The sequence below is a fragment of the Leucoraja erinacea genome, chromosome 28 (assembly GCF_028641065.1).
Source record: "Leucoraja erinacea ecotype New England chromosome 28, Leri_hhj_1, whole genome shotgun sequence".
In the NCBI taxonomy this organism is placed as follows: Eukaryota; Metazoa; Chordata; class Chondrichthyes; order Rajiformes; family Rajidae; genus Leucoraja; species Leucoraja erinaceus.
In genome coordinates this window covers 4,785,784-4,808,985 of record NC_073404.1, presented here as the reverse complement: position 1 = coordinate 4,808,985, position 23,202 = coordinate 4,785,784, and the positions used below count along the sequence as shown (strand labels likewise).

The 23,202-nt window shown below is 42.2% G+C and overlaps 1 protein-coding gene across 4 annotated transcripts in view; it reads left to right on the top strand.

Annotated features, from left to right (window-relative positions):
* Positions 1-320: 320 nt before the first annotated feature.
* LOC129710527 (spermatogenesis-associated protein 22) overlaps positions 321-23,202 on the top strand; it is a 50,355-nt gene continuing 27,473 nt past the window's right edge. The window contains exons 1-6 of one of the 4 annotated variants that reach the window (XM_055657561.1): positions 321-521; positions 3,470-3,554; positions 4,318-4,449; positions 4,890-5,049; positions 17,536-17,637; positions 21,511-21,799. In XM_055657561.1, coding sequence (XP_055513536.1) covers positions 3,512-3,554; positions 4,318-4,449; positions 4,890-5,049; positions 17,536-17,637; positions 21,511-21,799 — 726 coding nt within the window. In that variant the 5' untranslated portion in view covers positions 321-521; positions 3,470-3,511. Of the gene's footprint in view, positions 534-3,469; positions 3,555-4,317; positions 4,450-4,889; positions 5,050-17,535; positions 17,638-21,510; positions 21,800-23,202 lie in introns of all 4 variants that reach the window. The other 3 variants (XM_055657558.1, XM_055657559.1, XM_055657560.1) reach the window with 3 other exon arrangements.

Here is a 23,202-nt window from a genome sequence, read left to right as displayed (position 1 = left end):
TTTTAACTTACACTTGAATGCAATATATATGCTTTAAATTGGATTGGAGCGTTTTTGAAAGGGGGAAGGCTGTGCGATCACTGATCACTGGCCTTGGGGGTACCTGGTGAGGTAGTGGAGCAACCCCAGGAGGCAGGAGAATAGGGTTAGGAGGGAGCTATAGATCAGCCACGATTGAATGGCAGAGTAGATGGGCAGAATGGCCTATCTTATAACTCCAGCTTTTTGTGTCAATCTTCGTGTTTACCTTTGGCCAAGTCAAAAAGTTGGGTTCAATGACGTCAGTTGGGGGGTGACGTCACGCGCGGGGTGGCCGGCGGGGACGTGATGACGTGGCGGGCGAGGCCGGGCTCCCGCCGCGCCTCGTGTCGCCGCCGTTTGCCGCCCGGTGGGCGGGAGAGAGAGGCCGAGGCCGAGGCGGGGAGTCGACGACACAAACACGGCTCCGCCGCACGAGCCGAGCCGAGGAACAGCTCACCTCTTACACCAGTGTGGAAAAGCACACAACGTCTGAGCCCGAGGTTCGTCAGGTGGTTTGTGACTGAAATGGCGCTGGTTTGGGGCTTCCTTCCAGTCGGGAGAAAATAAATCTGTGCATTGGATGCATGGGGGGATGGTGGATAAAACTATTGGATGCACTGAGAGAAAATAAATGCATTGGATGCACTGAGGGAAAATAAATCTGCATTGGATGCATGGGGGGGGGGGTGGTGGATAAAACTGTATTGGATGCACTGAGAAAATAAATGCATTGGATGCACTGAGGGAAAATAAATCTGCATTGGATGCACTGAGAGAAAATAAATCTGCATTGGATGCACTGAGTTTTTTTGAAACGGTAAAGGTGCTTGGAAATGGCCAGCACCCTTCCAATGGAAGAGGTTCCCACAGATAGACACAAAATGCTGCAGTAACTCGGGGACAGGCAGCATCTCTGGTGGAGAGTATGAAGGAGTGGGTGACTTTTGGGTCGAGACCCTTCTTCAGACAGAGTCAGGGGAGAGGAAGACACAGATATGGAGGGTAAGGTCAGGAGTGAAAAGGACAGATCAAAGCAGACAGTGATCAAGGGAATGTAGAATGGTTCATTGTTGGCTGAGGGGGAGGTGACAATGAGGCATAAAATTAATCAGGAGGACAGTGAAACTAGGGTGGGAGAGGGACAGAGAGAAGGAAACCAAATATTACTTGAAGTTACAGAAATAAATATTCATACGACTGGCCCAAGCAAAATATGACGTGCTCCAAATTGTGTTGGGCCTCACTTTTCCTTGGTGTAAAGCAGCATCTGCAGTTCCTTACTACACATAAGAGCTTCCCACATCAGGATTTGGCCTCAGTTGCCATGGAGTCACAGTAGTAAGAGGGTTTTGTGTTAAATAGCATCACTAATTCCCATTAAAACCCCAGATTTACTAATTTGACTAGAATGATGGGAGGGGTATCTGTTTATATAGCACCACTAGTTTCTAATTAAAACACAAATTTACTCCCTGGCTTTTCACAGGAATGAGAGGGTTATGTGTTGAATAGCACCACTTATTCCTATTTAAACCCCAGATGTACTCCATGGCCTTGACGTGTTATTAACGGATACAAAGTTTACAAAGGTCATTAAACATTGGCAATAAAATAGATAAAAAGATGTCTATGCTATTTTAGTTACACTTGGCAAGGATTCTTCCACCTTTCGGTTTCCCAGTTTACCCACTGACCTTCAGCAAAGCAATGGATGGTTTGCTCCAGCTCTCTGCTCCACATCTTCTTGGAGTTTTGGAAATCAGTAAAAGTTGCTTTGGAGAGAGACAAGAGGCACCAGACACTGGCATCTGGAGCAAGAAAACAAACTGCTGGAGGAACTCAGCAGGGTAGGCAGCATCTATGGAAGGAAATGGGCAGATGATGTTTCCGGTTGGGCCCCTTTTTCAAATATTTGATATTCAAGCTACTTGTCGTGGAACCTACAGGAGTTTTGTGCCCCTGGTACTCGATCATCAATGCTTTATTTCAAATTAAGGGTGAACTGACCAAAATGACAAGGATACAGCAAGAAGTCTTCTGCACCCAGAGTGCCAGTTTACATATCTGACAATTATACTAAACCTACCTGGAATAGCTGATAGAATTTGGTTCTATTTGAGGCTGGTCTAAGTTACAGATACTCCCAAGTAGAATTTGGAAGAACAGAAGCACAAATTATGATCTTCGTTCGCCTGAAAATGGGAGGTTATTAACAAAGTGCAGAGCTAGCTGTTAAATTTAGTCTGTGGTTTTCCAATGACTTGTTTTATTGATTCGCCATACTCAGTGAACAGAAGATATCTGCTGACAAAGTGATTCCTTGTCTTGTTTTCAATTTGATCTCAGCGCTGATGGGTGAAGTGGTGTGACAAATAGTAGTCCTTAAAAATTAACTGGCCTCAAAATGCTTCAGTGGCAGGAGTTCTTTCATAATCCAGTGGTATTATTTTGTACGAGGGTCTGAAGACGGGTCCTGACCCAAAACATAATTTGTCCATGTTATCCAGAGATGCTCCACTGAATTACTCCATCACTTTCTGTATTTGTTTGGTAAACCTACATCTGCAGTTCCTTGTCTCTCCTTTTTGCTGCTCTACTACAAAATCTCCTCAAGGTATACCTAATTTAAAGAAGTTCTCCTCATCTCTCCGACGAGAGTTCTGTGAGACCCTCTCTCACTGCTCCTCCTCTCTGATGCCTGCCCAGTCTGAAAAAGGGTCCCGAACTTAACTATCACTTATCCATGTTCTCAAAATATGCTGTCTGCCCCACTGAATTACTCCAGCCCTTTGTCTTATTTGTTCAAGTTCAAGTTCACATTTATTTGTCACATGCACCAATTAAGTTACAGTGAAATTTGAGTTACCATGCAGCCATACAATCAAAATGAACACAATACACAACAGAATTTAACATAAACATCCACCACAATGGAATCAACATTCTTCACTGTGATGGAAGGCAATAAAGCTCAGTCAATCTTCCTCCTTTGTTCACCGTGGTCGGAGCCATGAACCGTCTAGTCGCTGCTATGGACGGCCTTTCTTATCGGGATGATCAAAACTCCAATGTCAGGACGAGTCGGAACACACACTCCGCAGCTTGGAATTCCTGAATCGGCCACTTTCCGGACACCGCAGCTTCAGGATGTTATAGGCCACAGGCCGGTGGTCGTAGCACTTCTGGCGATCCCTGGCAAGGGATCCCAGGCTCCGCGATGGAAAGTCCACGCTGCGCCTGCGGCTAGAAGCTCTGGGCCGGTCTCCGAGAAAGGCCAGAGCCAGCATCTGCAGTTCCTTGTCTCCTGATATGTTTTATCTAAGCTCAAAGGATGATAATTACAATCAATGTTAACTGTGGTATATTTTTCATAGGGGTTAATGAATTCAAATATACATTAAATTGTGATTTTTGCAATTACCATTAATATTGTTCTTCAATCCTATAGGTTGCCGAACATATGACTATTCTGTAATGCTGAGATTTAACCATGAAGAGAAATATTAGTGATAGTTCTACACGAGCTACGTCAGGTACTTTTAATTAGCAAATGTTTTTCATCTATGAAAAAAATCTTATTTGAAGTATTCTTTACAACCTTTGATGTACTCAATAGTGAAGGAAGGAAGGAACAAATTTAAAAAATAAACAGATTGATAGTGGAGGATAGTAGATCACATCAAATGTGATAGCAAAATTTTGTAATTTTACTATCACATTTGATGTGATCTACTATCCTCCACTATCAATCTGTTTATATTTTTAAATTTGTTCCTTCCTTCCTTCACTTTTGAGTCAATGACACTTAGTTGCTCCAGATTGTAGCATCTGCAGCCTGCTGTGCCTCCATCATCACAGTGACAGACCTTTTGGGCTGTTTAGCCTATTTGTGTGGTAAATATGCAACTCATTGCATTGCAATATTGGTGGTTCCCCTTGGACATTTAATGTTATTGCAGAAAAATAAAGGTTAAATCTGTCCAAAGTAACTGCATTAACAATTAAAGTAATTGTTTAATCACTGAATTTCTTTTAAGTGATCTTTACCCTTTTCATTTTGTTTCGTAGGAACCTTTTCCCCTGAAGCCTTTCCATAAGCTGCGTCTTCATATTATCCATTTGAGATATTCACAAACTAACTATTTTACGTTGACGTTCTTGTTGAAAGGCTAGGGTACAATGAAAGCAAGTTTTGGCCAAGTTTGAAAATTTCTATATATAATTTGCATTTTAATTACACTTCTGGTAATTATGATTATGGAGATTGCATTAATTTATTTAAATTGTGTTTTTCAGGGTGTCTTCCTTTATTACTTTTCAACCAAAAGAAAAGAACCCGATTGCCATTAACTTCAAATCCTAAGGAACATGAGTTGGGCTCCAGTAGTAATTTTCCTACACCAGAGAGTTTTGATTCACCACCTGCAGGTATCTAAGTTGATTCCTTTCCAAACATTCACCATTTTGTTGTGCTCTGCTCTGCTATTTCTCCAAATGGGATGATAACTGTCCATTATTTTACTGGCATACAAACTCTTATCATTGTTTCTCTAAGCATGTTTATCTGAGGAATGTGAAGGTGTTTAGAACAATACTTTGAAAGCAGTAATGCTTCTGTTTTCTTTCAAAGCAATTGGGAAATGTCAAATTTACTGCTAAATTTGAAAAAATCAACATATTTTTACACCATCACAATTTGGCTGTTTAGAACAAATAAATCTTTATTATGATGGCAAACATTTTCTTACGTTGTACAGCGTGAAAACTATCCTAATTAAATAGATATATAAAATGCTATTGTAAAAAGATCCTTTTTCTATTTCAACTCTCGAGGAAAAGTTTGACACGTTTAATTGTTAAACTTTAAGGCAGCAGAGGATCGGTACAAAGCAGACAACAAAACAATCAGACAACAGTACTGAACAACTATAGGACCGAGTTTCAATATCCCAGTATGAGGAGCAATCTGGGCAGTACAGCTAGTGGGATGACACCAATGCCAAATTCAGCAAAAACGACAAAAAACAGGTAGGTTATACAATATTAATTCTGAGCATATATTTGTATTTGAATTGCTGTAAACATAAACATCTATTTTAAATCAGCATTCTTAAAGAATATCAGTAGAAATCTCTAGAGACGTTTCTTTAAAAACACATTTAACCAGCATATTTTTTTAATTTTTTTCTGTATTCAATTTAAACATAAAACATTGGAATAATTTGATTGCTGAATGCATTTGGGGAACTAAGGCAGCATGTGAGCATCATATTGTGACCATTGCAGCTTTCCCAGTAGAATATAAAAACATAATTTGCAAAATCAGGAATGGAAAATGTTATTCTTTGCATACTGCAAGCTTGATGTTCTTTCTAATTGCCTACAGGTGGAGGAGTAAAAATGTGAGCAACAAGTTACAGTGTTATGTGACCAAACTCTCAAACAACATTCTCTGTGGTGGTTGATTGTGGCATGAGATGGGTATCTTTGTTTTCCTTTTGTACCTTTCTCCAGACTTTCACAAAGATGATTATAGACCCTTTTGAAGCCTCTCCTCAATGCACAGCCTTCTGGGGTGTCTCTTCCATAGGTTTCACTTTTATTTTAAAAGCAAAATATTGCAGACTCTGGAATACAATGAATCATACTGGAGCTATTGAGCAGGTCAGGCAGCATCTGTGGTATACAATGATACAATTTATTTGTTGGCATTTGAACCTCATTGAGGTTCAAACGAAATTTGGTTTCTGCAGTCATACAACCAAGTAGAAGACAACACAATTTACACAAACATCCATCACAGCGTATCTCCTCCTCGCTGTGATGGAAGGCAAAGTCTTATCTCTCCCCTGCTCTCCCCATTCTCCTCCCGATGTCAGAGTCAAAGCCCCCGGCGGGCGATGGTAAGTAAGTCCCGCGGCCATTAAGGCCGCGCCGGGCAATGCAAGGCCGCGCTCCGGGTCTTGATGTTGGAGCCCCCGGCAGGCGCTAGCAAGTCCCGCGGCCATTTAAAGCCGCGCCGGGTGATGTAAGGCCCCGCTCCAGGTCATCCTCAACCCCGCAACTTGGGCGGGAGAAGTCGCCATTGTGGAAGCCCCGAAAAGCGGTCTCCCACCAAGGACCCGCGGGGCTCCCGATGTTACCGCCCACCAGACCTACAGCTGGAGTCTCTGAATCTCCGGGGTCGGGCCGCAGCAGCGGGCCACCACAGCTCCTCCCGCTCCGAACTCGGCCAGCTGGTAAGTAGTCCGCAGGCTCCGCGACTGGAGCCCCAGGTCGTTCCGGTTGGAGGCCGCTCCACGGTGTTAGGCCCCAACAACAACGGAGACCCGACAGAATAGGTCGGGTCCTCTGTACAGGAAACAATTTTAAAACTTTCCCCACCCCCCGCCCCCCACCCACATACCCAGTTAAAAAAAACAATATAAACTACATTAAACGAGACAAAAAAGGCTGCGGAGGCCGCTGCGACGTGAGAAATAAGGTTAGCATTTTAAGTATTTCATCAGAATTTTTATTTATCTGATCATTGTTGGTATCGCTTTTCTTTTCCAGCCCACCTGCAATTTTCACACAGAGATACACCAAGATTTTTTTTAAAATGCAAGCCCTGTATCCATGTCATGTGAAAACTGTCATCAGCTTCATCTATTGGCACCCAGTATCTGTACAACACCCAGTATCTATGGTATCTATACAACACATAGCTCTCATTTCTGAGTAGTTCTAATTTCTGCCTCTATGCTGCCAAATTGTTTCATTGATATCTGTCTTCATTGACTCATAACTTCCTTCAGATGAACATTTGAAAGATGAGTCAGCATCTTCAATGCCAACTACAATTTCAGGCCTTGTCAATATCAAATATTACTTATGCTTTTGGTACCTGGTTATTAGTTGTACTGAATTTACATGACTTGTAATGTGGCCTGTAACTATATTGACCTCTGTGTGTTTTCTATGGTAAGCAGGTCTCTTGTTACATGATTTATTCATCAGTAGACTGATGAAGCAAACGGCCCTTGTAAAAATCCTGATGCACAAAATGTAGTATTATGGTTCACAATCACAGTTAAAGCTATTTTTGTCCTTGTGGTAGATCTAATCTGAAACTTGTGCTCGGTGAAACAGATGCTGAAGGCATTTAAGATGCATCTGTATGTGAAGACTCAAAGTACTATTTACCCATCACTTTATCCCCACAGTTGCAACTGTTTTTTCTCGTGCAGAGAAATGTTGTCGTGAGATCACAGCTGTTAGCGGCAGGGAGGGAAATAGTGTTTGCAAAGAAATAAATCAGGTGTTGCAAAAATGCAACATAGGCGAATGCAAGAATTATCAAAAGACAGAAAAGGTAAAAGAACAAAAGGCATGGTTTTACATGAGGAGCCAATTCCATTTAAGGTTCTTTGTATTGCCACGTGACATTATTTTTTGCATACAGATCAGTAAGATTATTTCCATTAATAAGTACAATCCCTAATTAAGTTGCCGAATGCATAGAAGTAGACCAATAAGTCGACATGCAAGGGTAGTCAGGTTTCGGCCATTTTCAAAGTCTCAGCTGCAGCTAGCCATAAAGGCCCGTTACAGCCCTTGCCTCCATCCGGATCGTCCCGCGAACCATCGTCTCTCTTGCCCGGCCTTCAGGCTTCATGTCCCGGGGGAGGGGGTGGGGGTGCCTCTCTCAGCGGACACTGGCGCTTTGTTCAGCGTCCACTACCATTGATGACTCCCTCCACCATCTAGTTCCCGGAACAGGAAACAAGCTTTGGACCAGGCTCCCTCTCCAGGCGGCTCCCCGGGTTCTACGGCGGGTGAGCCGGGCCTGCTGCCGGGGCATGGCAGTAGCCCGTGGTCCTTCGGGAGCTCTGGCTACACGTGACCTCCCAACTAGGTTAGCTTTATGTTAAAATAACAAATCAAACAGACATTGTGGGAGGCAAAAATATTCAATATTCAGGAGGGATAGAGAGAAAGGAAAAGGAGGTGGGGTAGTGTTGCTGGTTAGAGAGGAGATTAACGCAATGGAAAGGAAGGACATTAGTTTGGAGGATGTGGAATCGGTATGGGTAGAGCTGCGAAACAATAAGGGGCAGAAAACGCTGGTGGGTGTTGTGTACAGGCCACCTAACAGTAGTAGTGAAGTTGGGGATGGCATCAAACAGGAAATTAGAAATGCTTGCGACAAAGGCAAAGCAGTTATAATGGGTGACTTCAATCTACATATAGATTGGGTGAATCAAACTGGCAGGGGTGCTGAGGAAGAGGATTTCTTGGAATGTATACGGGATAGTTATCTAAACCAACATGTAGAGGAACCAACGAGAGAGCTGGCTATTTTAGACTGGGTATTGAGTAATGAGGAAGGGTTAGTTAGTAGTCTTGTTGTGCGTGGCCCCTTGGGCAAGAGTGACCATAATATGGTTGAGTTCTTCATTAGGATGGAGAGTGACATTGTTAATTCAGAAACAATGGTTTTGAACTTAAAGAAAGGTAACTTTGAGGGTATGAGACGTGAATTGGCCAAGATTGACTGGCAATTAATTCTAAAAGGGTTGACGGTGGATATGCAATGGAAGGCATTTAAAGACTGCATGGATGAACTACAAAAATTGTTCATCTCAGTTTGGCAAAAGAATAAATCAGGGAAGGTAGTGCATCCATGGATAACAAGGGAAATCAGGGATAGTATCAAAGCAAAGGATGATGCGTACAAACTAGCCAGAAAAAGCAGCATACCGGAGGACTGGGAGAAATTCAGAGACCAGCAGAGGAGGACAAAGGGCTTAATTAGAAAAGGAAAAATGGATTATGAAAGAAAACTGGCAGTGAACATAAAATCTGACTGCAAAAGTTTTTATAGATATGTGAAAAGAAAGAGATTAGTTAAAACAAATGTAGGTCCCTTGCAGTCAGAAACAGGTGAGTTGATCATGGGGAACCAGGATATGGCGGACCAATTGAATAACTACTTTGGTTCCGTCTTCACTAAGGAAGACATAAATGATCTGCCGGAAATAGCAGGGGCCCGCGGGTCAAAGGAGGTGGAGGAATTGAGTGAAATCCAGGTTAGTCGGGAAGTGGTGTTGGGTAAATTGAATGGATTAAAGGCCGATAAATCCCCAGGGCCAGATAGGCTGCATCCCAGAGTACTTAAGGAAGTAGCTCCAGAAATAGTGGATGCATTAGTAATAATCTTTCAAAACTCCTTAGATTCTGGAGTAGTTCCAGAGGATTGGCGGGTAGCAAACGTAACCCCACTTTTTAAGAAGGGAGGGAGAGAGAAAACGGGGAATTACAGACCAGTTAGCCTAACATCGGTAGTGGGGAAACTGCTAGAGTCAGTTATTAAAGATGGGATAGCAGCACATTTAGAAAGTGGTGAAATCATTGGACAAAGTCAGCATGGATTTACGAAAGGTAAATCATGTCTGACGAATCTTATAGAATTTTTCGAGGATGTAACTAGTAGCGTGGATAGGGGAGAACCAGTGGATGTGGTGTATCTGGACTTCCAGAAGGCTTTCGACAAGGTCCCACATAAGAGATTAGTATACAAACTTAAAAGCACATGGCATTGGGGGTTCAGTATTGATGTGGATAGAGAACTGGCTGGCAAACAGGAAGCAAAGAGTAGGAGTAAACGGGTCCTTTTCACAATGGCAGGCAGTGACTAGTGGGGTACCGCAAGGCTCAGTACTGGGACCCCAGCTATTTACAATATATATTAATGATCTGGATGAGGGAATTGAAGGCAATATCTCCAAGTTTGCGGATGACACTAAGCTGGGGGGCAGTGTTAGGTGTGAGGAGGATGCTAGGAGACTGCAAGGTGACTTGGATAGGCTGGGTGAGTGGGCAAATGTTTGGCAGATGCAGTTTAATGTGGATAAATGTGAGGTTATCCATTTTGGTGGCAAAAACGGGAAAGCAGATTATTATCTAAACGGTGGCCGATTGGGAAAGGGGGAGATGCAGCGAGACCTGGGTGTCATGGTACACCAGTCATTGAAGGTAGGCATGCAGGTGCAGCAGGCAGTAAAGAAAGCGAATGGCATGTTGGCTTTCATAGCAAGAGGATTTGAGTATAGGAGCAGGGAGGTTCTACTGCAGTTGTATAGGGTCTTGGTGAGACCACACCTGGAGTATTGCGTGCAGTTTTGGTCTCCAAATCTGAGGAAGGACATTATTGCCATAGAGGGAGTGCAGAGAAGGTTCACCAGACTGATTCCTGGGATGTCAGGACTGTCTTATGAAGAAAGACTGGATAGACTTGGTTTATACTCTCTAGAGTTTAGGAGATTGAGAGGGGATCTTATAGAAACTTACAAAATTCTTAAGGGGTTGGACAGGCTAGATGCAGGAAGATTGTTTCCGATGTTGGGGAAGTCCAGGACAAGGGGTCACAGCTTAAGGATAAGGGGGAAATCCTTTAAAACCGAGATGAGGAGAACTTTTTTTTCACACAGAGAGTGGTGAATCTCTGGAACTCTCTGCCACAGAGGGTAGTTGAGGCCAGTTCATTGGCTATATTTAAGAGGGAGTTAGATGTGGCCCTTGTGGCCAAGGGGATCAGAGGGTATGGAGAAAAGGCAGGTACGGGATACTGAGTTGGATGATCAGCCATGATCATATTAAATGGCGGTGCAGGCTCGAAGGGCCGAATGGCCTACTCCTGCACCTAATTTCTATGTTTCTATGCTTCAAAAATATACTGGGCTCAAAATTGAATTGGCAGTTATAATTTGGACTCCTGGACTGCTAAGTTGGGTGAAATGTGTACCTGGAACGTTCAGAACTATTCACATGACACATTTTCACTCAATCTGATTTCTTAGCAATATTTCGCTAATCAGGTTGTCACATAATTTTCAGCTTTCATAAAGTTTATTTTGGTTACTTGTGCTGTAGAATTCTGTAGGATAAATCCAGTCAAGTAAACTTTAACATTATAATCTTAGAAAATTTGCAATAGATGACCTGCCTTTGAGGTCTTTGGACTATCTGCAATTAGCAGATAAGATGAAAGAACATTCAGGGTTATATAAATATGCTATTGGAGAAAACACATAAATACGTTGTCCTGAAGTTAGTCAAGTGACAGAAATTGTGAAACTTGCAGTCTTATCTTTGCAATAGCTTTGGGGATTTTTTGGAAAAAAAAATAATTGTAGACTTTTTTGTCTAGAGCAGCAGTGTCAACTGTAGAGTCTGTAGAGTTTGGAGAAATGTCTCCAATGCTTGTGTTGCTTGCTTTGTCAATAAACGAAATGGAGCAATTGGAGGAGGACCTTCAGAGGTTGAGTGCACAGATTGAATGCGGCCTGCAGCGGCATGGAGCAACAGAGCAGCAGTGAAGAACTGCAGTTCTGGTTAATGCTGGGTTTTGGGAGTCCATAAACCACTTTTAACAAACTGAAAAACTCCTTTGAGTTGTTCGAGTTACCTTATTGCTGGAACACATCTGTCATGTGGTCTGACTAATTGTTCTGCATTTCATGGAGTTCTCACTGGACTTTGCCCTGCAAGTGCTAGAAGCTTGTTGGCGCAGAGGTAACATCATTCTGTTATTTGTCAAGGCATTGCACTTTTCGTGCAGTAGTTTGCAAAAATAATTTCACTGTGTAGTTGCATATGTGTCAAGGTACCATTGAACCATTGAAGAACAATCTTTGCTGATTCAATCACCATCTGCTTGAACTGGTTCTACTTTCCAGTCGGGTCTCCAGTCGATGGTCTATGAGCAGCCAGTGTCGTCAAGGTGAAACTGGTATTTCTCCCTCACTTCTGAGCGCTGTAGCTTCAGAGTGTTGAACATGGCTCAGGTAAGCTATGGCTGCACTGGGACAGTGTGGAAGCTGATGATAGATTTGACCAGTTTTATCTATCCAGTACTCTCACATGGTTCTGATGATCCTGCCTGCAAATAATGACATAATCTTTAAGATGCGACTGCGTGGATCTACGGGACAGTGAGGAGATGTTGGAGACTCACTGTGATGGATGTTTATGTAAACTGTGTTAAGTGTGGGTCTTGGATTGTGTTTGTAATGTAAAAAACTGTAGAAATGGAATTTCGTTTAAACCCAGGTTTGAATGACAATAAATAGCATTCTATTCTATTCTATTCGTCTTATACCCATTGGATAGTCTGAAGAGTGTGTTGGTGATGGTGAGATTACTCTTAGCACATGTGGTCAATAGGGGCAGCCCGATGTCGTACTATTGAACAGTTTTTATACCAAAACATGTGTCTGCTCAGACATGCCCTAGGCACACGACTGCACTGCTAGGTCACTTTCCTGGGCATGAGTCACCTTGTTGATTTCTCTTCTCTCCCCTCTCACCCCCTCCTCAGTCTGCCGACACAGTTTTTGGTATAAAACTTATTCAATAGTACATAAGGCTGAGGCTCATTAGTAGAATATTGCAGTAGAGATCCAATACACAAAACAGTGAAATAAAAAGGACTGAATAACACAGCGGGTCAGGCAGCATCGTGCTGCTGAGTTACTCCAGCACTTTGTGTTTCACTCAACATTCCAGCATCTGCAGTTCCTTATGACTCCAAAATATAAAACATGTTAACTCCAACCCATATCCAACAACACATCTGTCCAGATACAAAACAATTTCAGGCGCATCATAATTTGTAATGTTTTTGTAAAATTGGAATAAGTAGTTTCAACTACATTTACTCAGCACTATAGATTAAATTAGAGTAATAAAAGACAATAGATTTGCCAACAAACATAATTAGAACAGTGGGATAATTGAAGCCTATTATGATCAAACCATATAATTATGCATCAATTATATTGAATTTGATTATATTCTGTATGTATGTGTAAAATTTGAGGAAGAAACATGATATGGTTAACATCAACAATACCATATAACTGATTGTTGACTTCAGAAAGGGGAGGTTGGAAGACTACATGCCAGCTTTCATCAATAAGATTAGCGAGTTAGCAGCTTTAAATTCCTTGACATTAACATCTCGGATGTCCTGTCCTGGGCCCAGCACATGGATGTAATCATGAAGAAGGCACACCAGTGCCTCTATTAGAAGTTTAACGTGATAATTGTAAGTCTGAACATCCTAACAAACTTTTGAATGTATCTCGACTGGATGCATCGTGGCTGGTGCGATGATTCCAATGGACAAACACAAGAAGCTGCAGAGAGTGGTGGACTCAGCCTGGTCCATTACGGGCGCAGCTCTCCCCACTGTCAAAATCATGAAGAGCTGCCTCAAGAAGGCAGCACCTATCATCAATGATCCCCACCATCCGGTCCATGGACTCTTCTCATTGCTACAATTGGGCAGGAGGTACCGAAAGTCTAAGACTGACGTTCCACTCAAGTAGGTTGAGGAGCGGATATCTTCCTGCATCTATCATTGAGTATCCTCACCATCCGAGCAGGAGGAAAGTACTGAGACTGAAGTTCCACACTAGCAAGTTGAGGAACAACTATCTTCCTGCATCTATCAAGGAACCTCGCCATCTGGGGCTATCTTCTCACTGCCACAACTGCAATGGAGCTACTGAAAGTATTGAGACTCAAGCTCCACAGCCCCAGGTCGAGGAACAGCTATCTTCCTACTAGTCTGAAGAAGGGTCTCGACCCGATAAGTCACCCGTTCCTTCTCCCCGGAGATGCTGCCTGTCCCACTGAGGTGCTCCAGCATTTTGTGTATATCTTCCTACAACCTCAAGTTTTGTTTAGTTTAGTTTAGAGATACAGTGTGCATTAACACTATCCTACACACTAGGATCTATGGATCTAATGTCGTAGAGCAAAATAGTAAAAACAACTGGAAGTAAGTGAGTTAAATTTGTTATTAAGTTGATTGTATTAAACTCTGGCAGAGTGGGGCACACCTTATTTATAGAGTTATAATCCTTTGAAGAGAATGTTCAGAAGGTGGCCCAAATGCTGCAAATGGACTCCACTATCTTCTGTTAATCTTTGCAGCTTGTTTTCTGAAGCAAGTGCTTTAGCTTTGATTTTGGACTTTAACTCCAAGAAGCTGATGACAGCATGTTTTTCCTGTTGGGAATTTTACTGAGGTGAACTTTCATATCTTTTTAGAATCCTTATCTATTTTAATATTCCATTTTTTGGCAGGTATTGTTGCTTGCCTTTTTTTTAATCAAGTAGTGCAGCTCGACAGCACATTAGCAATTTAGTCATGAGGATGTGATTATCGTATTCCACAGAAGTGTTTGATCTGAGCCCAGAGTAAATGTCAATAATTTGATCAATGTATATCACTTCAAAATGATTGATTTCCTACTACTGAAACTTTGCTGTTCAAATTTTATGAGATGACTAGACTATGTCCCAGCTTCACACGGGTGGGCTGGTCAGCCAATGGATTCTTCGCTGACAGCTCAGTCACTGAGAAGACACACACGCACGCACGCGCACACACACACTGACTCACACACCATATATATGGCAGTAAACTTTCTTGAATACTCACATGGCTGAGAAGTTTAAAGTGATAATTGTAAGTCTGAACATCCTAATACTCTCCACTTTGGGGCTTCCACAGTCAGCGCCACTTCCGCAAACAGATTTACTTGTGCACTTACCGGAAATTACGCAATCAGCGCGACCTTTTCACGCACTGGAAATTACGCAATCAGCGAGACCTGTCCACTAAGCGGAAGTCACGAAATGAGCGGGACATTTGAACCAAACACAATCGGACCTAATAAAGCATTTATTCCTTCCAAGCACAGTCGGACCTAATAAAACATTACAGTTTCAAGCACAGGCAGGGCAGCAAGCCAAACAACTCATGGCATTGTCATTAAGGGCTAACAAATCATTTATTGCAAGTACATTGTAGATCACAGTTCTGTTGATTCACAGCTTAGAATGAGAGTAGTTGCCTTTCCCTCGCGATCTTGCAGAGTGACTGAGTCACATCCAGGCATCCGGGGTTTTATAATCCTGCCCTCCCCCCCAGAAGGGGCGTTACCTTCATCGCGGTGATTGACAGGCGAGAGGATCTCAAGGTTTTTTAAACACTCATAACTTTTTTATTTTTCATCGGTGGGAAAAATCCTCGGGGCCTGCTCAGCAGAGGACTGTGAGTAAGATGGCCAAAAATCATAGTGATATATGGTAGCGTTTTTTCTAAAATCAATATACAGTGCAGACAGGAAGTGGTCAATTTGAGACTTTTAATTATATAGATATTACAGAATGCAACAAAATCAAGGGAACAAATAAAACTGAGGCTTGGGCAGCTCTGTATCATTATTTGCGGCCATGTGGTTTAAATTTGTTTATTAAAGTGATAATAATTATTGCAAGAAGTATGGTGAGAAGTAGGCTACTCAACCTCTCGTACCTACTTGATCATTCGGTAATATGGCTTTTTCTTACTTTAGTAGCACCTTTTAGTATTAATCTTATACTCCTTGATCCCTGTAATACCTAAAATCTGTTTATCTCTGCCTTGAATATACTTAGCAGCTGAAATTTCACTGCCCCCTTGGACTATGAATTCCAGTCATTTTAGCGCAGGTGATAAAATTTAACCTCAGCTCCATCCTCCATTAAAACAACTAGTGGACTGGTGCGGCAAAAATAATCTAGAATTAAATGTCGACAAAACGAAGGGGATGGTTGTCGACTTCAGGAGGGCGCAGCCAAAGCATACACCCCTCAACATCAGTGGCACTGCAGTGGAGAGAGTGGAGAGCATAAAGTTCCTCGGTGTGCAAATTACAGACAGCCTCACCTGGTCCAGGAACACCACTGGGACTGTCAAACGGGCCCATCAGCCGACTGCACTTCCTGAGGAAACTAAAACAGGCCTCACTCCCCACCGACATCCTCAGGACTTTCTACAGGGGTACAGTGGAGTCTGTACTCACGTACTGCATAGATACGTGGTACTCCACCTGCAACTGCTCGGACAGGAAGGCTCTGCAGAGGGTAGTGAGGGGAGCAGAGAGGATCATTGGCGTCTCCCTACCCTCGGTACAAGAACTGTTCCAGAGCCTATGTCTGAAAAAAGCTCGGAGAATTGCTAAGGACAAACTGCACCCCCTCCACATACACCTGGATCTCCTGCCATCAGGCAAGAGATATCGAAGCATCAAAGCCCGGACTACAAGACTTCTAAACAGCTTCCTACCACAGGCTGTGAGGCTGCTAAACAGTCACTCTGTACTCACAGTCACTTGATTCTGCGGTTTGGCACTGGCCACTTTAATAACTGGCACTGGCCACTCAAATCAGCTGCCCCGGACATTCTTATGATTGGTTTATTGTATTTTAAAGTTGTGTTTTACCTGCTTTTAACTATTTATTTATACTGTTCCATCAGGGACTTGATTGTTTTTAGTGTTATTATGTGTGAAACGTTTTAAATTTCATGTGCGATGCTCCGCTACTCCCTGGGAAACGTCTTTTCATTTTGCACTGTACAACTGTTGCTTGCAAGATGACAATAAAGGTTGATTGATTGATTGATTGATCCTGAATTACTTGTTCTTTATTTTGACAATGTGCCCTGGGAAGGACACTGGGATTGACCGCAGGTATGCTGCAAAACAATTGCTTAGTCTCTACCTGGGCTTGCCGATGTAGAAGAGGCTGCAACAAGAGATCAGGTGGGAGGAGCTACTGGTGATTTCTTGCCTCACTGCTGTTAAAGTACTTTGATGGTGGTGTAGGGGAAATTATAGCATCTTCAATAGTTGCCCTGTGTCCTTGTATGCCATCTTTTAATCTCTTGCTATTTAAAGAATCCTCTGTTTCTATGTTTTCTACCATAAGGGATGGCCTCACATTTTGCACCTATACTGTATCTTGCTCATTCACAGCCTGTCTAAAGGTCTCTGAAATGCTCTGCATCACCCTTTATGGCCCACATTGATGTTGACCTTAATACCGTTAGTAAACTGACGTTCAAATTACCTGCAAAGGAAAGCATTTATTATTAAGGCAATGGTCCTTGTTAACCAGACTTGGCAATTTGTCAATGCCGGAGGTGGTGGTGGTGAGCTGTTACCGTATTCCAAGTGTTATCATCGCTGCTGCTTTATACCAAAGGCAATTGAATGGCCTGCAGCTTGTTTTATTATGAACTAGCTAGCTGCAACAGTTTTTTACAACAGATAATGAACATTTCTATCAGCATTGTATGGCAGCAGGGAAGTATTTTATATTTTCTGTTCTGTCGGATTAAGATTATCTTTCGATATTTATATAAAAAACTCTTTGCCTAATAATGATGGATTAAAATGTTGTCATGCAACATGAGGAGCGCATCAATAATTTCATTACCTGAAGATATATTGGTGCTTTTGAAGTGTGATATTTTTGTTATGATTGTATTTTCCCTGTTCTTCCATGCAAGGGTGTCATGACAAATATCGGACTGCCAAAATGTGATTTATTAAATAATGACAGGTGTATCATTTCATTTGATAAGAGAATATTATAATTGAAGAGGTAATCACACACAATGCTCATTTGTAGCCAGGTTCATCAACAAGTACCTCAACAGAAACCAAGTCAGGAACAGAGGCAATTTTCAAGTGGATCCAACACTAAAGGGCAAAGCAATAAAACTAGTTGGAAGTAAGTGGATTGCACAGCATAGCAGACAGCTGTTCATTTTATTTACTTATGTTTTTTTAACTTCAGTCACATTTGGCCATCCTTCAACAGCCTTCAGATCTTTCTGACATGAAGCAATGTTCTGAGACTTTCTGTAGCCAATGTGATGTTTCTCCATCATTAGTAAGATCTTATGCTGTTTAGATTAGTTTAACGATACAGCGCGGAAACAGGCCCTTCGGTCCACCAGGTCCGCGCCGACCAGCAATCCCTGCATATTAACACTATCCTACACACACTAGGGACAATGTTTACATTTACCAAGCCAATTTACCTACATACCTGTACATTTATGGAGTGTGATATGAAACTGAAGATCTGTATCCAGTCTAAATTTGTTAGTTTGCTAGGTAGATAATGAATCTACCTTTGATTTAAACCAGCATCTGCAGTTCTTTCCTACACATGTAGATAATGAATTTCATTTCCCATTTGAGATGGCATTTTGCTTACGTTAAAATCTATATAATACTAAAACTCTTTGTCTTGTTTGTGGCTGTGTGTGTGTGTGTGTCAATCTGGTTAATTTTCCTATTTTTCCAACGCTAGGCCACAGCCTTCCTATTTTCACTCATCCTACTCGCATTATTTCCGCCGAGGTGATAAATATCTTCCCGTCGCATTGCCACCTATATTTCCAAACTTTTTAATCGTTTAAAGTTTTAAAAACAGCCCGAAAGCTCACGCATTTCGCGAAAAAAAACCCGAGTGACATCACAATGCAATCGCAAGGTAGGATGGGACACTCCGGGGGGGGGGGGCGCTCGCGTGGCGGCAACTGCCGGTGCCCAATGCCTAGTGGACAGGGTGGAGCTGGAGAGCGGGCCGGGACTTGTGATTTGACCGTGACCGAAAATGAAGCCGCCGCTGGAACCAAGGAGGAGCCTGGGTCCGGGGTCAGGGACGAGCCCGGAGATGAAGTCGGGGCCTGCACTGGAGCCCAGACGGCGGCCGAGCTGACGGCTGGAGTATACAGCCAGGGCCGGCCCGAGTACGAGTACAGGCCGAGTTCCAGGCCCTGGCACTGCTCTACGACCTGGGTAGGTCCTGGGGAAGGGAATGTGAGTGAGGGGAGGAGGATGAGCGAATTGAGGAGGAGGAAGATGCGGTGGGGAGTGGGGTGGTAGAGGGAGATGGGGGTGCGGCAGTGGGTGTTGAGCAGGGAGATGGGGAGGGGTGGAGGATGAAGATGCCCCCTCCCTATTTACCCGTACTTCCACCCTCTCTACCCCTCTCCCTCCCTCGCCCCCTCCCTCTCTACCCTGCCTTCCCCCCCCCCACTCTACCCCTCCCTCTACTCCCCTCCCTCTCCCTCTACCCCCTCCCTCTCTGCCCCTCTCCCTCTCTATCCCCTCCCTATCCCCTTCCCCCTCCCTCTCTACCCCCCTCCCTCTCTACTCCCCTCCCCTCCCTCTCTACTCCCTCCCTCTCTAGCCCCCCCCCCCCCTCTCTGCCCCCCCTCCCTCTCTACCACCCCGTCCTCTCTACCACCCTTCCCTCTACCCCCTCCCTCTCTAGGGATTGAAGAGGGAGGATGAAGAGGAGAAGGAGGGAGTGCTGGGGGATGAGGAAAAATGAGCTGTGCCTGTGCAGTTGGGGGCTATGCGTGAGTGGTGCAATATTGCGTTGGGAGAATGGCTTTGCGTTGAAACGGGTGAGAGGTGAAATCTTGCGTTGGGGAGCAGATTCTAGTAAGCTTTAAAATTGTGGTAACACCTGCCTCTGCTTCCAAGTGAATATATTTTTCTGCCTTGACGGGAGCTTCCAGGATCACTCTCACTATCTCTGTACTTTGGACGTCTATATGGCTTTATGACATAGTGTTTCATGATACGTGTGACTTCTTATGTTGGATTCCTGTTCTCAAGTAGTTTCCCAGGAAAACTGGAATGCTTAACCCTCATTCTGGTTTCCATGAACCAGTGTTCTCAAGTGCCCTGGTTATTTTCTTTTATTAAAACTTAGATATTTGACAATTATTTATTTGTTCTTGAGGTACTTAGAGCACTTTGAGACTACGCAAGCTTTTGTGTTAATTCAACCTGTTTCATTCTTATCATTTAGTTTGTTTCAACTGAGTCACTAATAACGACAGTGTTGACCTTTACATCTTGGACAGGAGATAAGAACAAATTCAGTCTGGAAACCCCCTTGTATTTGGCTGCAATTCACTTTTATTGGAAATATTACCGTGCATTTATTAGATCGTAAAAGGATACGGTTTCTATGCTATAGCTCTAAACTAAACTAAAAAGGAATTGGAAAAACTATGTGCCAGAATGTTATAAAAAGGAACTGCAGATGCTGGTGTATACCAGAGATGGACACAGAACGCCAGAGTAACTCAGTGTGTCAGGTAGTCACTGGAGAAAATGGATAGGTGACATTCGGCTTCGTGACCCTTCTTGAGACTGATTGTAGTAGGGAAAGCTGGTAAAAAACCTGGAAGCGAAATTCCAGGACAATTTAAGACCGGCAACAGATGACCTCAAGCAAGGAGGTTCCCTGATAGGCAGTTTGTTGGATAGAGGCAGGTGTGAGCCCTAGAGGGAAAGATAGACAGCGAACTGCCAGAAATCGGATTTCCAGCAGGTTCTTGCAATACCTTGAACGTTACTTTTCCATTTGTCTAATGACATGTGAAACAGAAACCTAAATGTAAGCAAAACACTATTTCTTTGATAAAACAGGTAAACGAAAAGGAAACTGGAAAGTTGGTATATTTTATTTAAAGGACAAAAATACCTTGGGCAACTTTGGCTGCATATATTCCCTAATACCCTATAGACAAATTGGCGATATGCAGAGTACTGCCCTGCCAACTACAAATTCAGAAGACTGGTGTTATGACTTCTTGTAATGCGATTTCTGGCCTCAAGTAGAGACACCCAGAAAAACTGGAGTGCTTAACAGTCATTCTGATCTCCTCAATTAATTATTCCAGAGTGCCTTTCTGTTTGGTGCAGTATTCCTTTGGTGCAACAATATCTTTGGAAACCTGATCACACATGCTTATCGGATTAGGGATACTCCATGTCATTCATGTTGTTTAGAAACAGGCAATCAACTCAATCAAAATATCCCTCAGCCTTAAAGCCTGTTAGAATGTTAGGGCTATGTTAGAGTATACCTTTTGGTGTGAACTTTAACATTTAAAGTGTTAGTAATTCCATTGTTTAGTGTGGTTATATTTAGTCTCTGTGGATTCTGTTGATTTATGCTACTCTCTTCCACTTCATGGATTTGCATTGGACACGATGATGCAAGCAAGGAGAAAAATTAAAAATGCATTAAACCTAAATTGTTGTTATGATCATTCATGTGGCTGGGGTTATCGAACATAATTGATTAAATATATTTTTTGTGACATGGGGGACAAAAGGGGAGTATATAAAATAAATACTCTTACAAAACTGCTTTTCCTATTGCAGAAACACTGGGAGACAGGTGGTGGGAGTATGATACGAGAGAATTTTTGATAATTTCCACATTTGCTTATGAGAGTAAGCCTTTTTATTTATCAGTTAAGCGCACTATGGACTTCATGCTTGGGCTTTGCCTATTTTGCTTTAGCTTTATTTTTGGCTGTTTAGTTACATTATGTAATCTTTTAGCTGGTCAATGGTTCCACTGTTTGTTTAGTATTCTTTGTACAGTAAAGCAAAGCCCCATTGATTTTTGTCTGTAAGAACACACAAAGATTGTATTGTGTTTATTGAAATCTTCGCAAGAAAAATGGTTTCATTGTCTGGCAAATTTAAAGTTGATTACATTTTAATGCAATTAAGTATTATAATGTTTATAATATGTTCTAACTCGTTCTTTAAATTTTAGCACAGGTGTTAAACAACAGTTGGGAAACACTTGGAAAGAAAATATTAGGCCTGCAGTAAATGAAATAAAGAAATTTGCATCTACTCCTGACACAAATCGTTCACAAATGAAAATTGCAGATAATTTCAGATCATCTGACTCTTACAAAGTCCAGACAGAGTCTTATCAGCAAATGCATCAGAAGTTCAAGAATTCACCCCAGAATATAGCAAGCAGTAGACACTGTGGCCAACAAAATAAATTTACTGAAAATCAATTGGTAAATAATCCTGATGATGGTGTGGATCAGGTACGTTTTCATAAATTTTGCTTAAAGTGAGTTTGTCTATATTGAATATGTAATTTGGATATAATGTTTTGCTTTCCATGATACTAATACAAACTTAAAATTAAGTCATACAGGATATTTCCACATTCTGAGAGAAATTTATCATTGAATAATGACCTAGCAATATTTTGGAGTAGAAACACTCTGAGGTGTGTGCATCCATGTGGCTCTTGCGCACCTCCGAATAGGAGTTGTTGGAGTAATATTGGTAGGGTGTGTAGGAAGGAACTGCAGATGCCAGTTTAAACAGAAGATGGACACAAAATGCAGGAGTAATTCAGTGGGACAGGCAGCATCTCTGGAGGGGAGGGAAGGAATGGGTGACGTTTTGGGTGACGTTCCTCAGGGGATTAGGTCTTTAGTTTTTTATGACTTTCAGGATGTTATTTTGTGGGTTTGCAGTGCTTTAGATTATTGGATTATCAGAAGATCAATGTGCAGAAAAACATCTTGTATTTCGAAAATGATTTCTTCAAATGATAAATAAGATAAAAGACATTTAAATTAATTTAAGTTTTTATTTTGCTTTCTAATCACCACACCATTTTTAATCCTTTTCTTGTTCATTTAATCCCTACTGATGACACATTCAATTACTCAAGCTTTCATAATGTATTCCTGGCTTCCAAAACCTCCCACAAAGACTCTCAACATTCATGCTTTTGTAGTTCCAACACTTGGCATCCAGTTCCACATTCTCAAAGCTGTTTTTGTAATTTTTTTCAAACGTTGTTAGTACTTGTTTGTATGAACGTGTGTTTTTAAAAGGTTTTCCACGTTAGCATTTACTTTAAGTTCCTTCGGCCTTTGTAAAATCACTTAATTTTCTTTCCTTTTTGTTTTGTCCTCTGTGCCATTATGTCTTTCATTTGGTATTTGTTCTTTTTGACTTCATTTATCGTTTCAATTTAAACACAAATTGATATTATAACAAATCATTTCCAGATACAGATTTAACTCGGAGAAATGTCAACATAAATGGGCAGTCTACAGGTTAATGAAAATTACCATGGCATCAGGGCATTGAGAGCGAACTCTGGCCAAAGGGTTATCCACTGCTCTGCCTATCATTTCCCAAGTTCTTTGTATCTTCGGCCCTACTTCTGGGATAATAAAACATACATGGCATTCTTCAGATGCAATCAGTTATATCACAGCATAAATATGATGAATTGTATGGTACTGAGTGACCTGTATCTGCAGCTTTATATGTCTCTCCTACAGTCAGTTTGACAAAACCAAAAGGATTCCTGAAAAAGCCTTGTGTGGTGAACTCCTGGCAGTTGTAACTAAAGTATTTCTTTTCCCACACAATTTTTTGAGAGTCAGCGCGGAAACAGACCCTTCAGTCTGCGCCGGCCAGC